The following is a 16,612-nucleotide window of genomic DNA, read 5'->3' on the forward strand; positions in this document are numbered from 1 at the left end:
AGGAGCATCATCTTTGCATCGAGGGAACACGAGTGACATCCCGAGCAGCCTGAGAGGAGGTGGAGGCCTATAGGCATCAGGCAACAACATGCGGTAAATATAATTTTTTATACATTTTTGTCGAAAGTTTAGACCAATCGTTTTTAATCTAGTAAAGATAGTCAGAATAAAATTAAAAAAGTTTAATTTTTAAATTTATTTTGAATTCTTTTTCAGTAAATAGATTATTTTCAAGAAATTAAAGTTTTTTTATTTAAATTATTTAATTAAAAGAAATATAGAATTTGTATTATAATTATTTTTGAAATACAAACGTCTCTTTTCGCTCTAATCTTTGATTATATATTTGATCTGTTTAAATCATGGCGATTGCAGATACCTCAGCTTTCGAATTGGTGTCGTCACCCATTACGGGGAATTGGAGAATCGTGGTAGGAATAGTTAAAACGTTCGCAATAAATTTAATTATTTAAATGAGATGCTTATATATAAGTATCAAAGATTAGAGTAGCTTATATTGGTTAAAAGAGCGTCTTGACGATAATCGAACCAAATTGTGGTCGTATTGTCTTGGCGATTATAATGGCCAGTAGAGTCGATTAATATTTCTATTATTACTTACTACGCCTTTAAATGTGACTTGACACCATACCAAAACACATCATCGGTAAGCACATGCTGCAGCATGCGCAATATTGAAGACGCTACAACAATTTATATCATAACATATAATTTAATATATTTAAAATAAATTAATTTTTCTTTATTCTTATTCGTAAGTTTATAAACATAACTTTTTGTTGAGATTACATCTTGTACGGTAAGCATGTCATCTAGAAAATGAATTTCAAAATAGGAATATTGTATATGTGCGCGCATATACGTAGGTATTCTAAAACTCCCATGAAAATTTCGGTTTTCGGTTTCAGCCGAAATTACAATAAAAGAGATTGTTTCAGTCGGATTCTACATATCTAAAATATTATATCATATATTTTCTTTTACATGATTTTAATTATTTCAGAGGTAATCAGTTTTGCGATTATGTGTTTCAAAATTCTAATACTTTTTGGAAAATAATTAAAATAGTTGTACATTTATACTTAAAATTTTGAAATACAAAAACTTATTCAATTTTGATATTGGTATCTTGAAATATCTTCGGAACTACATATAAGAATGCCGCTTAGTTCAAAAAACGTTTTAATCAATATTTAACCTTTTATAACATATGCCGAGGTTACACGTGCTGTGTTTCTGTAGATTTATCTGATGTAGATTATAATAATTGCTACAATTATTTTATCGCAGTAGAATATTACTTTATACACCAAACATAAAATTTGCATTATATCCTTACGTAATTTCTACCTCGCTAAAGTTACAGGCACTCACAGGTGTGTTTGCGCTGCGTGAACTAAATATATATAGTGAGATCGCATGGCTCATCTGTGAATAAATGTGTAATAATAAGTTGACGACTAGGAGATTTACTGAAGGCATAAGATGATCTTGCGAACATTTTAGCCGCCCGCGATTACGGTTTTTTCCCCGAATAATTTTTGCGATTAAGGATGATTATTCGCAGCCATCACGCATTTTAGTCATCGTCGCGATGCTTAATAAGCACTGCTGTTAAGCAAACGTGAGCACCCATTGTACATTTTGTGGGCTATACTGTGAGCGAGAAGTGTGTCAAGTTTAACGGCACTTAGTCAGGCAAAACGACTGTCGTGAAAAAAAAGAGCGACTGATGTCGAAATTCTGGCTGTTGAAATTAAAAAAAAAAATTTTTTTCCGTTTTATTTGGAAGATCCATATAAATGATAACTATTAAGCGTAAAATGGCCGCGCACGCGGAAGATCTGAGCGGGGCACGGACCTGCAGGTTGTATCGGGTATACTTTCGTTTGTGACACACACACCTCTGCGGCTTAGAACGGACGTGTGAGTATATATATGTATGCGATATCATTGATTCAAACGAAAGTGGCTGATGTGAACCGTTCACGTACACGCGCGTGCGATGGAGAAGCAGGTTTTACATACACTTGCAAATGAAACTTTAGCTAACGCGTACGGATAAAAGAAATCTTGCGCGTATATATTCGTGTCACCGTGTGTGTGTGTGTGTGTGTGTGTGTGGACGACGAGTTTTTTCACTATATAACTTGCATCGACCTATTATACACGATTCAGACCACATACAAACGTGATATTTTATTTTTCAAAGATACGTATCTAACTTTTCGACTCGCCCGAGTGTTTGTCGTTTTCAGCAATCTTTCGAGTGATGGCTCGCTATTTCCATAATAAGTTTCTCATTCCTGCTTAAAATAACAATTTTGAGAGATTTAAAAAATTGTGTCTCTTTGAGTCACCAAGCGATGTAAAAATACTCCGATTGAATATGTGATTCTCAACTTTGAACAAGATGAAGGTCTTATAATTTGCATCTAATTTGCATCTAAATTGCATTCAAACAGTAGCGTTTAAACGAAAGTCATTTTGTGAATGAGTAATAATGCCTTATTTTAAATGTAACTACGCCAAAAGCGTCTTTTATATATAAATATACATTACTGCAAAAAACGTCTGATACGAACGGATCAAAGATCACAGCTCTCGTTGGTGTTATTGCGCGTCAGTAGATATAAACTGCGCGTATAATTAAACGTACAATTTACCTAGAAATCATGAATAAATCATATATATAAATGAAATGCGTGCAGTAATTACTGATACTGATTATTAATGCGAATAAAAAAAATGTGCTTATATAATCATTTAATTGCAGATCGAGATGCACTTATCTGGGTTAACATGCATCCTTGGATATATTTCCAACGTCTGACAATAGCGGAATAACAAATTCGCGTCTGCTTCAGTTGGATTATGTAGAAATGATATATAGGCGATATTCTAACGACATTTCAAGCAATGCGTGTAGATAATTTAGAAACGTCTTACATGACATTTAAGATTTCGCAATAATACCGTTGATACTTGCGGATAAAGGTAAATTTATCGATGGCGGCTCTATTCGGTCATTATTATTATTCGCTCTATGGAAAATCCTTGCCGATTCACGCACAGGATTTCAGCGACGAGAACCTCCTACTTTACACACGAAGGAGAAAGCAGGAACGCGGGATTTAAAGGATCTTTAAAAAATGTATAAAATCCGAGTCCGCGTAGCTTGAGAATACAACTATCTCCTGCGAAATCAAAGTCCAGCACGCTTTCCAAGATGGCCATTTGGGATTTTTTCTCAATCCGTGGGACTCGATCTTCTTCGACAAGGCCTCGTTCATCCCTCCACGATATTTTTCAATCGCCTATCCTGTGAAAATCTCTGGAGCGAATCTCTAGTCATTAATGTACGGTACGTTTACATTCGCGTTCGCTATGTGTTCGCGTGCACACATAAATCGAGCCAGCAGCCGGTGATTCGTTTATCACACGTCAGGTGAATGCGGCGCGCGGCAGGGCGACGGTGGATACACCTTTCTTGCGTGCACGTGTGCCTCGAAAGCGTGTGTTGGAGCGGAATCGCGCGCGCGCGCCCGCGCGTCCACGCGTCTCTGTTGCTCAACCGGACTCCGACGTCCCGACGTCAGTGCGAGAAATACGTTCAGACCGATCGGTCGTATTGCACATCCGCGGCCGCGGTGAGAGCTCCGGAACCGCTCCTCCACAATACGGTGCACGCGCGAGGCACGCCGAAGGGATCCCGCGCGAGCCTGACGAAAAAAAACGGAGCTCCCATTCTTCCGAAGGGCTACCCCGAACGGGAGCGGAACGCACCTCCCGCGACGAGCCGCGAAAAGGTGCGAGAATCCCCATCGCGAAAATAGTGATAAGTCTCGTCCTCCTCAATGTGTAAAAAGTTGGATCTTCTGATATTTAAAAAAAATTTAAAAAAAAAGCAGAAATCGCGCTCTGTTCAACGAAAAGTAGTCTCAACTTTCCTCCTCGTCGTCGTAATTAGTTGCCAAAATGTTTGATTTTCTGCAGTGGAAAAAAAAATGTTAAAGACAACGAGGTGGCCGATGGAACGTGCAGGTAAAGGAATCGAACGCAGATGACTAGGACGCGCGGTCAAAGTGGGGCAAAATGTTTTAACGTTGAAAACTGGGAATACGCGAGGACTGAGAATATGTGAAATGAATTCGAGAGAAAGTGTAAACGTACGATGCCTGAAATCACGTCCACATGTTCGATATTACGTACTCAATTAACATCAATTTATAAGTTCGTCGAGAATACATCGACGCAAATGAAACGCCAAACAAATTTTGCAAACTCGAGATACGACGTTGACGGTTTTTTTGTTTTCAAAATTTGGTCAACCGATTTTGTAGCTTGCATATTAGAAAAGAAGAGATGCTTCTCCGTATACCGTATATGTTTTCACGGAGAAACATATGCTAGAAATTAATATCTTCGATATCCGAGAGCGCTGTCTTTAGTAAGAGTTCTGATCTCAATTCGAATGCATTACACCGCTCTTTCCTACTTTCATCGCTAACTGAAAGATATTAATCTCGAGAAGACGTCTTGAAGCGAAAGGGATAACGGATCCTTTTAAAAAATTGAATAAATTTACGATTTTCGATGATTTTAACCACGACACAATAAATTGAATAAATGGAATGGAATTAAACAATATACAGTTGATAGAAATAATAAACAAAATTGAAAATGTTGTAAAGTTATTTAAAAAAAAAAAAAATTAAAAATTCACGAGAAAAGAGGAACGTGTATGCGTAAGACGACTTTCAAGATTATTTTTGGACTTTTGGCGTCTACGTACAAAGCACAATAAAAAAAACATTGTTAAAATCTGTGTAAAATGTATTTGATAGTGTAATTAAATATTTAATATTATACTGCACCAACAATTTTATCTATATGTATATTGCATGTTGCAACATCGAAGATTACATACGTATTAGGTAATGCAAAATGTAAGCCCTGCGGGTATCTCGCTAATGAGTCGACGACCGTCAGGATACGTACTTAGTCATGTACTAAACGACTAAATTATATGTATACAGCATTTGATTTAAAAACTCTTTTTTTGTTAATTATTACTGTTAGTAGGGATTTTCCAGATCGTCAATAAAATCTATTCTTTTTTTTTACGAAATCTATTTTTCCGAGTCTGGCTACTTATTATTAGGCGCTGTGTAAAATATAATAATGTTGACGTAACGTCAATCGTTAAAATTATTATAACCAATGTACGCAATTGAATATTAATGAACAATTGCGTAACAAATTGCGAGAATATCTTGATTAATTGATATTAATTTTCTCAGACACGAGGATTAGACATATATTTTACATAGTGTCAGATCATTAATCAATAAGACGCAGATCTTTTTGTTGTGTACACATATACACATATACATGTACACATATACGCACACGTAAAGTTCTTTATAAAAGAATTTTAGAAATAATATTGAGTCAAATGTTCAACGATTTGGTGAAGCGCATCGCGTTACGCGCGCGGTCTTTTATTACGCGTCTGATTCTTTTTGCGGTAATTTTGACGCGATTCTTTCAATAACTGCGCATTAATAGATTGTTGTCTAATTGTTCGCGACGTCGCGTCGCTCTTACATGCCGTGTCGCGTGATGCGAATAATTCATTCGTTCAAGTAGCACGTGCGATCATTGTTTCTCGACTGCACACGCTGAAACCACGAACGTACCACGCGTCCGTTTTTTCGCGTCGATGATTTAATAACGACATCACACGCAACTTGAAACATCATATCAAAAATTTACGTCGGGTCAAAAAAATTTTTTGATTAAGATTATAATTATTTATTACTTACGGGTTTTTTTAACGCGACAGAAATTATTATTTCGCGATTCAAATAATTTGCGTTAAACAGCAACGTTTAATAACAACGGGATTTCAAAAACTATTGTGGTTATGGATAAATAAGTAAATCTATAATATTTTGTTGACAAAGATTATGAGCGAGCTAATAACGATTGTCGCATTCTGCTCTCGCGCGATTTAAGTTCCCATTTGCTAAGAATACCCATTGTGTCGTGCGGTTTGCGGTAATAGGATTTCATTTCCCGAGATTACACGCCTCTCAAACGCGTGCAGACATTTAGCATATTTTCGAACATTAATATACCGTATATTAATTAGTCGAGCGTGCGACATTCAGGAATGCCGTGCGCTCGATCGCCTGAAATTTTGCTTTCATGAAAGTAAGTTGTGTACTTCGTTCGTTGCACGTGAACAATCGCAAAGATTAATACCATGTATAGACAAATACCTCATTATTCTATCAACCAAATGTATAGTTGCGACATATCATTAAAGTAGGTAAACCTACTTTAATGTAACCAAGCAATCTTTTGAACGTTCGAAGAAAATTCTTTATATAAAGTAAAATTGCTGTCAAAATTTTTACAAGGCGATTTGTTATTAGATAACAATAAAATAATTATACGACAGAAATGAGATAAAGACACAAGAGTTGCATAAATGTAATAAATAATGGTGAGATAAAAGAAAGTATTTTACAAAGATAAATGAAACCACATTCTTCGGATCCTTGGTGAATGTATAAAAGCATCTGTGAATTAAAATTAAGCTAGAGCTTTATGATAATCTTTTCCGCCGGCCCCCGGCTTAATTAATGGCTCTTTGCTTCTCTGAGAAGAAAGATCGACCGAAATCATCGGGCGAGAGTCTCTTATCTTGAGAGCGACCGGTATTTTCCCGCTTTCACAAAAACGTCTGGGACATTTTTCAAGCAGAAGTGAGGCCAGTAATATCTGTCGTCGCGTATATACACACGATTCCGCCATTCAAGAGAAACGTCGATTCGTCAAGGTAAACGCGGTGCAAAGTCCTACAAAATTCTTGCGGCGTTAAAAATCTCTATTCGCATGGCAGGAGTCGATTCTCTCTCTCTCTTTCTGCTTCTCTCTCTTTTCTTCTTATTTGCAATAACATCCGTCAGCAATATTCACAAGGAGCCTATTACGTATATACGAGGACACGTTACTTTAAAATTCCCTACACATGATCGGGGCGATTGCGACGTAGCTGGGATATGTTGGATCTTCCTTTTCTCTTTCTCTCCTTTATCTCTCTCGGTTTTTCCTCACGCGATCCCGCAGAGTGCAATAACACGTAGAAGCAACTGAATACCGATGTAATTGCTAATGATAAATACGATAACGAGTGAATCACTAGAAAAATTCGAATCACTAGACGGGTGATGGTGCGAAATGTAGTCGCGCGCTCTTAACGCGGGAAGAATTTATTACTTGTGTTGCCACTACAAGAACGTCGTCGTGATATTGTCGTAGAAAAATCGTGAATGAATCTTCTTGTTATTTGAGTAACAGTATCTCGATTACGTTATGAATCGTCACAACGACGATTGTTATACTCAGTTGTTATTTTAGTTGAAATAATCTAAATTATTTTATCGCCTTGTAATATGGCGGTAGGAATTTATTTTTCAAAATTATATAACACTTCTACTTACAAATATTATCCTTTACTATTTTTTTTAAACGGCAACAAAGAATCTTCTGATATCGCAGCAAAGAAAATTACTGAATATCAGTCATACTTAGATTCTTCTAACGCAACGATAAATTTTCTTACATCAATTTTCAGCGACCAAGTGTTTTCTATGGTAATGATGGGATTAAGTAACATCTATGAACGAACTGGATCGGCACATTCACGATCTCTTACTTTCGATTGCTACGTGACGACGAAGCGGCGCGCACCTACTCGTTGCTACTGTATATATCGGTATCCTCCGTGACGCTCGAGATATCCTAACAAGCCAAAGAAAATGATCGCTATTTCCAACGACGGCGGCGTGGCCGCATTTTCTATTCCAGTGGCCGACAGATCGTTATATACCACGCTTTCTTCCTAATGACCTCGAGCGTGCACACTTCGCTCGGCCGCGATAAAGTTGCGTTTAAAGTTTCACTTTCCGTTATTGTCATTGAATGAGCGCGCGGTCATTAAAGCAATTGTAATATTCCCCCGCGACGGGAAAATCAAGTTTCCTTTCGCAGCTCGCGATGTTACGATATCGAGAACGCGGGGTCGAAGATCATTTCACGTTTCAAGATATCTACAGAATACTTAGAAAAAAAAGACATTTAAGAGAACATAAAAGTAAACAAGAGTTTCCTATTAACATAAACTATAGTATTGTGGTAATATTGTTCTATGCGTTGATTTATTGGTTCTTGGACCAACGTTTATAAATCGAAGTCGGTGTAAATTTGGGACGCGATATGTCGGTTTACGTCATAATCAGCAATTTGATCGAATTTTAATTTATTAAAAAAAATATTCAAGATAAAGTGTAAAAAAATAGTAAAAAAAAAACAAATCATCATTTGCGAAAGTTGTCACTGATAATGGAAAAATCCATTTCCATTAAGCGGCAAAAAAGATGTAATTTCGAATGCACGAGGCGGAATTCGTTTGATTATTCAATATATCTCGTCGTGACGCATCGCCAGTAGGAAATCTCCAATAATCTATTTAACTTTCAGCGCGACGCACCGTGCCGGGTGACGTGTTTTTAACGTGGATACAAAAGATGCAACGTCGTTGTTGAATCAGGCAGCCAGAACTTTCGCGCGTGAGTTCTCGCGGAGATTCTCAACCCGCTTCAAGGCCGTTCGCGAAGTGAAACAATAGTGGAAGCGCCCACGATGGATAACAAAGGATTTCAGGGTGAGGATCAGGTGCAACGGGAGAAGATAAGGAAAATGTTCAGCTGGACTGATGGACTTACCAGGTAAGTCACAGACAAGCATGTAGATTCAAACGTGACGGAAGAAATCTCTCAGATTTTGCGAATATGCTTCAATTTTCAGGTGCAAAGATTATATAAATAAGATTTCTCTTTATGGAATTAATATATACATAATATATTGTGTTTTTATTTATTTATAATATATCATATTTTTTAAATATAATGTAAAATAAAAAATAGTGTTAAAAGTTATAGATATAATTAAGGCTGTGTCTGGCAGATTTCTTCTGGAATATGTATAAGAGCGAAGATAGAAACCTGAAAACCTGAAAACCGCGCAGATATCAATATATTTGGGATTTTGTTTCACAAGGTTAGCTAATTATACATCGAAATTCATGTATACACGCCGAACATATTTTACGGTCCAGCGGAACTTTCTTCGGCGCCGGTTTCTAAGAAAGCTCGCGCCGTGTGTTTGCGCATGCATAATCATCGGGGATTGCCAATCGTGCGATATTGCAATTTCAGTTGCATTATGCGCGACTTACGCGACGACGCGCCAGCATGCAGGAGCGAAATCTGCGCGGCAGCGTTTCCGCGGGATTTTGTAATCTACCGCAAAAAGCTAGCCGACACACGGGGGGAACTTACGAATTCGCTTTGAATACAGATGATTGATTTATGGTAAACAGGCGAGTAGCCTTCCAACGTCAGCCGGAGATACGGGTATATCCCGTAACTCGTCTCTCGCATCCCGTCTCGCATAAGATAATTTCTGGGAGATTCCGTTTACGAATCGTTTGCTATTTACAGGCGAATCGAATTCAAGCTTGAATCTCTCAAAGAAGATCTCTCGAGGGAGAAAAATCGCGGTTCGAGATCAATCGCGATTACTCGAAGCGCGAGTTTTAGGTCACCCCGCGCACTCGCGCGATTATTTTTCTTTTTTTTTTCTTCTTCCTCAGCGTAGTTCTCTCGTCGTAGGAACTTGCCGCGTGCCACTCGGCAATGGGTCCTGCGCGGCTTACTTACTTCGGCGGGACCGAGTTCGCAATCGCGCGTGAAAGTGGCCGGCAATGGCCGGCATTGCCGGCAAGTGCAGCGAGAGACCAGGCCGCGCGCTTTGCCTGACTACAGCATTGTGCAGTGAAAGGACAAACGCACGCACGCACGCACGATCGTACGTAACGCATCTTCACCGTCGAGACATTTTTACGGCGACGGCGGATTTAAGTAGTAATAGTTTACGTTTGTTCTGGGGATACCGCGCGCCAATAATTAAGGTGCGGTAAAAATAAATATAAGAAAAATACCGTGATGAAGTAACGTATCGAGAATGCAAAAAGAAAAAGGAAATGCATGTGGATAAAAAGAGCATACGTGTGAAAATTATGAATACGGAAATATAAAAAATCGAAAGAGAGATTACATAAAACGAGAAAGACGTAATATTCTTATTTAAAGCGATTAATTCAGAGTTTCGGTTACTTCAAAGAACATTGAAATTGTTTTATTGAGTTTGTGCGCATCAGTTTTGATAAATTGTAAAGAGTAAATAGTAATTTTTAAACGAAATATTTATTTAACGATATACATGTTAGCTTGCCTCGGAGACTCCGAGAGAGATAATTCTAGGAAGCTATTACTAGACGTAAGATTGGAGTAAGCAAAGTCTTTATTTAACTTGATTCTTTTAGCTCTTTTAACTCTTATATCCCTCTTATCCTTCTGCTTTTAACGCATACCTATGATCGGATCGGTTCTCCCGATATCGAAACACCAATACACATGGAGGTTCAGGAAGGTTTTAAGAGACAACATGTCTCGCGAACGAAATGCTCTATGTCGTTGCATAATCCCAACAAATGTGCTATTATGTGACTAGGAAGTGTGAAACTCGAAACGCGTGATTTGTTCATTATCCGACGTATAGTCTGGTGAATGCACGCAACAGATTGCCACTTTAAGTGTCATCCGAAGCATAAAATTGCGACGCATTCTCTCTGCCGATTGTTATGTGCCAAGCGTGAGGGCTTGGCAATTTTCAGCAATTATTCATTCGATAACGCGAGATATATTGACTACAAAATTCCATATGCTTATGAAAAGAGATTTCTTTTATACATATTTTAAGTCAGTTTTTTTTTAACACTTTAATCTAAATTTTAAATTTATAATGCGAAACATATGTTACTTCTTAAATTTCTTCTTGTTTAGAGAGTGTAAATTTTTTTTATTAGTCTCTTTAATTAGTAATTCGTTGTTGCCTAAAAGAAGGTAAAAAAGAAGAAATAAATTTAAATTATTTAAACAAGAAAAAATTTAAGAACATATGCTTAACATATGTTTCGCATAGCCCCTCAAAATTTAAGTTTAGATTAATTGAAGTGTTAAAAAAAACTTTGACTTAAATTATGTTTTTTCATAAGCATATGGTGACGTGTGGAATTTTTGTGGTCAATTTTGCGTTATCGAATAAAAAATTGCTGAAAATTGCCGTAAATCGGAATTGCCTCAACGGAAGAAGGTTGCCGAGTCCAAAAAATTCATACTGCGCATAGTAAAGAAGTAAAACTAAAAATGATTATAGCGCGCAATATAATCATCTTTAGCGATCGATATCGAGATCGCAGAGGCTTATCCTCAAGTGTATCTTCAAAGATACGAGTGTATCTGCTAGGTATTTCTTCCAAGAGATGGCACCACGACTTCGACTTCTCGGCAGGACTTCGAGGCTCAAATTAGCATAAGTGTTTTTCTCGCGTTTCGCAAATGCCTTGAGACGCGAAATGATTAACTCGTCGACCTATTTGTCGCCGCCATTGCAAGCGTGGATTTAATGACACTTCTAAACCGTCGCCGTTTCTCTTTCCAGCAAAATTGCCGATAATTATATATTGATACAAACAAGATTTTTAAATAAATTTGCAGACTGTTTTTAAAGGAAGCTATTATATGAATTTCGTTGAATAAGTTTTAAAGGATATTTCATTAAAATTCAGTCTAAGGCTGCGTTCCTTTTGACGTTTTCAGCGCTGTAAGTATCATTCTGTTTTCGTTGCACATCGAATATCAAACAAAGATGGAGCGATGCTTTCAGCGCTGAAAGCGTCAAAAGAAACGTAGTCTAAATGGAATAAAAGTAGGAAGATTGATTTATTTAAGACTTGATTTAAACTTCTTTATTTTCAACAAATAATCATGAAAATATCCAGTAAAAAAAAGACATCAAAGACATCAAAGAGTCCATTTTTGAGAGATTCTTTAAATATACATATTATATATTATTTTCTTTTTTTCTATCAATTTCTGTTCTTTCTTTATAATAATCTAATTAGTCATCTTTACAATATACACGAAGTGTCTTAATCGCACAAAGACAAACGCTGCTTTTGCTTGCATTGACGATAGAGATAATAATATTAATAATATTTGTCACCAATCGAAGGTCACGATCGTTCCGTTTAATTTTCATAAGTGTCCTATTTTTTAGCGATCGAATGATTAGCGAGAAAAATTATTCGTGTGAATATGTACGTCGTGTCTAGCATGTTCGCTTATTCATCTTCAACATGTCTCTTCAGCAAACGGCATTGTTACCATTTCTAACGCTCTACAACGCTTTTTGTCACTTCTGATTGTCGACGAGACAAAAACGTACATCGATCAGTTGTTCTATACAATTAAATTTATATGCTCATATACATATGCCCATGTGTGTGTGGTTAAGTGCTGGCCAATTTAGTTCTAAAGTACCAGGATGTCTCATAAAGAATTCATTGAAATTTTTTGCAAAACAAACGCAAATAAAATGATTATACACGTGTCTTTATTATTTCTCAGAAATAATCTTCTTTTTTTAAATCTAATTTAAAATTTAAAAGAGTTTTCTAAGAATTTTTATCAAAATCTAGTAGTATTTGAATTATTCTATAAATAATATTTGAATTCTATAATCTAATAATATTAGATTATATATATATATATATATATATATATATATAGAATATTACCTTAATTTCTTTCTTCTTTCCGCTTATATATAGATATGTATGATGTCTATTGGATCTTCATACAGTTTAATATTTTCTTTTCTATTTAAATTTTTAATTTTGTAATTAATATTTAACGATTATCAAATATTGAAACTATATAAATTATTATATCAATACATGTTGTCAAATTAATATGTAAAATCACATTCCTCGTAGACGAGCAACCGATCTTATCTACAAAATCGAATCTTCTGAAAACAAGTTGTATCTGCTTTTCTTTCCCTTTCTTTTCTCTCTTTCTTGCTTACGCATCCGTTGAATAAACGTGATTTTCTGTATCATAAATGAGCACGTTCATAGTAGCTGGCATTAAAAACATCACGCTCGTTTAAGTTTACTTTCTGACACTTCCATTTCGATAAAAATTAATGATGCTAAATAAGTAAAATTTCTTAATAGAATTTCGATATTGGCAAATAATTGCATATGGTAATGATGAACATAAAAGGATTAATTATAAAGCATTGAGCGTTAGCAAATGACGAATAATAACGACACATAATTAATGTGATATGTCTCATTCTCGTTTTATTAATCATTTGCCAATTGCACATAATTATAGTACGCGATACAGAAGAATAGATAGCAACACATTAAATCTTCATTAGTATTTATAGATAAATTGTTATAAACTAATTAAATAATCTTATTAAGGTTCGATCTGTTTTGTACAAAGATATAATGACACTAATGATATTTTAATGATATATTTTTAACTAAAAACCCAAAAAATTAATCCCGAGTTTCCTCGCCGTTTCTTCTGAGCTATATAAATTTGCTTATCCTATTTTTAGGCTATAACTGTACGAAAGTGTCTCAACAGACACAACCATAAGATTCACTCATATTGAAGAGGGACAAAAGGTCATGGATCGTTCTTATATCCATTGAATCTCAGAATATCGCACAATTTATTGGACGAATATATCTAGTACCCAATTAATACTTATTTATCCAGCTTAAGCTTTAGTGGCGCAGGCAAATAGCAAAATGTTATGTATATATTCTCCGATATCGATTGCATTACTACCTTCGAAAAGTAGGCGCCTGTTTATTTAGCTGATTGCTAGTCAGCTATAACGCTTAATGACCTGTCGATATGGCCATAATGATGCGATGCGAGGTATACTGGTTCGAAGGTTACACGCGCATGTAAATCCGATGACGCAAACAGATATGATTTTTCGCGCCTTTGTTTAGCGAGCATCGGCACGTCGATCAAATTTTCGCGATGATGACCGAGCTCCGTCGCGGACCAGTTTTTAAAAAGGTTATATACCTATCGCAGTTTCTCATTTTGTCACGTTCTGCGAAAGTCGTCGAAAAATTGGCGAACATCATGCGTCGTGCGCGATTGTAAATCAATAAAAAGACACGTTTTCCCTCCTTGAGTTTTGCATCATTCCTTAAAAAATTACGAGTCACTGAAATGCAAGAGGCCGCAGCGCTAAGTGCGAATGGCTTATTATTTGCTATACTTTTTCACACGACCGGCGATAATCGCGATTTAAACAAATTTCTATCTTTACAGAGCTACATTTAACGGAGAGATGCACCTTTGTCAAGGTAATCTGCTTGCAACATTTTTTAAGTTCTCGCAATGTATACAGAGTCAAAAGAATTCACATGTGATTTATGGAAAGTGGTTAAAACCTGGCATGCATTTTCTTCTGAGGCGCATCGCCTCGCGAATAGCGCGATCTTGTTTAATTATGGACGCGCCCATTAAGCGCGTTATTACGTGAGTATCCGCGGTAAAGTTTCTCTTACTCTGTTATGTCACGTATCGTCGTTAATACCTCGTCACCGGGACACGAAGGATCCCGGAGGCCGCGCCACGCGTCTCAAACGTGAGGATCTCCAGCCCCAAAGTTCACACGTGGAGGACGGAATTCACGGATATATATAAGGTATATCCGAATATCGATGTCGCGATATCGGCAGTACGATACCTTCGTCGGTCATTTGATCTCTTCCTGGGATTTACGTAATCCGGCGCGGCAGCTGGACTGACCGCTTTCACATCTACACCATGTCTTCGGCCGCGTTTAGCGACCTGGTTCGTTGATAATACCATGACATTTTCTCGTTTACGGGCATTGTCCGTTTTACCGTTCGACGCACTTGTAAGCACGACTGAGGGATCGATCGTGAGGATTATTGTCGGTACTTCCGACAGACGCAGTGAATTGCGCGACAAATTGCATAATAATAAGTACGTAAACGCGTCGATAATACGTGACAACAAATAGGTGAAAATCGACCGCGTTACATAAAATGTATGAAAATAATAGCAAGATTGTTTAAAAAAAGATTCTAAACGGGTCAAGGCTGCTTGATGTCGCACTGGATGGCGGAAAGAATGTAATACGTCCCTCGGATCGCTCTTGGGAAGACCGATCCTTGTATCCGTCGTAATGAGGATCGCGTGCTGTCGCCTGACCCGATAGCGATCATGCATGCGCACCGAAGCGAAGACTTTCGCTTTTACGCGAACGGATCTACGAAGATGTACTGCAGAGTGCAGATTGGTGACGTGTGACTTTGAATTCGAGATATTTGCATAAATATTTAGCAAACATTCTCGTCAAATTTATTTATTTGAATGTATAATCTGTACAATCAACAGTGCTACGAAGAGAAATATTCATCGATTTTCTTTTAGGAACTCTATTTGTTGCGAAAATGCAAATTATTATGAAGATGGCCTGCTCGCAAAATTATTACTCGTGAACTGTTTGAGATGCGGTCATTAATATTCGATACATTGATGAACAAATGCAATGCGTGCATGTGTGTGCGTGAATTGTATACGTTCACTTTTAGAACTGTCCCAAGCATGCGCAAGTATTTTTAACTGGCGGCTTTCAATCGAGAAACAAGAAACACCCAACGTTTTTAGTCACAGCTATACCTTTATGGCATCCAGCTGCATTTGCAAGGTATTTTTATATCGAGACTCTTGCATTAATGCTATCGAATTCGGGCACGTTTAGCCCGCGAGACACGTACGAAGTATGATAATGTTCACGATTTTATTTTCAATCGCATACAGCTGCAGAAAATAATACATGCTGTGCTGCGTGACAATTTTCATTATTTAGAAGGTTCTAAAACTTAATTCACTTTAAAGAGCTTGTAAACTTGGTTGGTTTATTATATTCTTTAAAAGAAAATGTTAATTTTACAAATGTTGACTAAAGGTTCTTACATTTATCTACAACAGTCTGATAATTCCTAATCATTTAATGTAAATCAAGGAAGAGAAATTATGAAGATTTTTCAAGGCAATCTTCGCGAGGCGTTCGCTCATTTTGGATAACTGTCTAGTGAAACGTGATGAATGTACGGAAATTATAAAATTTCGATTCTCCAGAGTTCCTCTCCCGTTAGAACCGCACAGGTTCAAGGTTATCTTCTTCAGAAGACAAAACTCTTGTACTTTCGCTTCCAACGGGCGAACGTACCGGTTCCTTCGCCGGTTGATTATCGCATCCGCGCCGTCAGCAATCGAAATCAGCCGATTATCGCGAACGTCGGCGTCAGCAAAATCACCGACCGACTGTACATACGTCGATGCGAATGTAGAAAACGGCGTGACGTCAAACGGCGTGACAAGGTGTGAATCCCATCGCGAATGAATACCATCGATAGAAGGGGACACGTGTGTGAAAATTAGTGATATATCGCGGTACACGCGCACTAGCTGTTGCCCCAAGGTCGAAGGATATCGAAACGGCGCCGGCGTGTATACCTTCCGTGCGAACATTGCCG

The 16,612-nt window shown here is 37.2% G+C and overlaps 1 protein-coding gene across 1 annotated transcript in view; it reads left to right on the forward strand.

Moving 5' to 3' along the window:
- Positions 1 to 3,607: 3,607 nt before the first annotated feature.
- The window catches only part of Snu (ABC-type transporter snustorr), a 52,947-nt gene continuing 39,942 nt past the window's right edge, over positions 3,608 to 16,612 (forward strand). The window contains exons 1-2 of the mRNA XM_071717121.1: positions 3,608 to 3,830; positions 8,575 to 8,822. Coding sequence (XP_071573222.1) covers positions 8,737 to 8,822 — 86 coding nt within the window. The 5' untranslated portion in view covers positions 3,608 to 3,830; positions 8,575 to 8,736. The remainder of the gene's footprint in view (positions 3,831 to 8,574; positions 8,823 to 16,612) is intronic.

This window comes from Temnothorax nylanderi, unplaced genomic scaffold, assembly GCF_030848795.1.
Source record: "Temnothorax nylanderi isolate EJ_2023f unplaced genomic scaffold, tnyl_v1.0 TNYL_tig0203_pilon, whole genome shotgun sequence".
Lineage (NCBI taxonomy): Eukaryota > Metazoa > Arthropoda > Insecta > Hymenoptera > Formicidae > Temnothorax > Temnothorax nylanderi.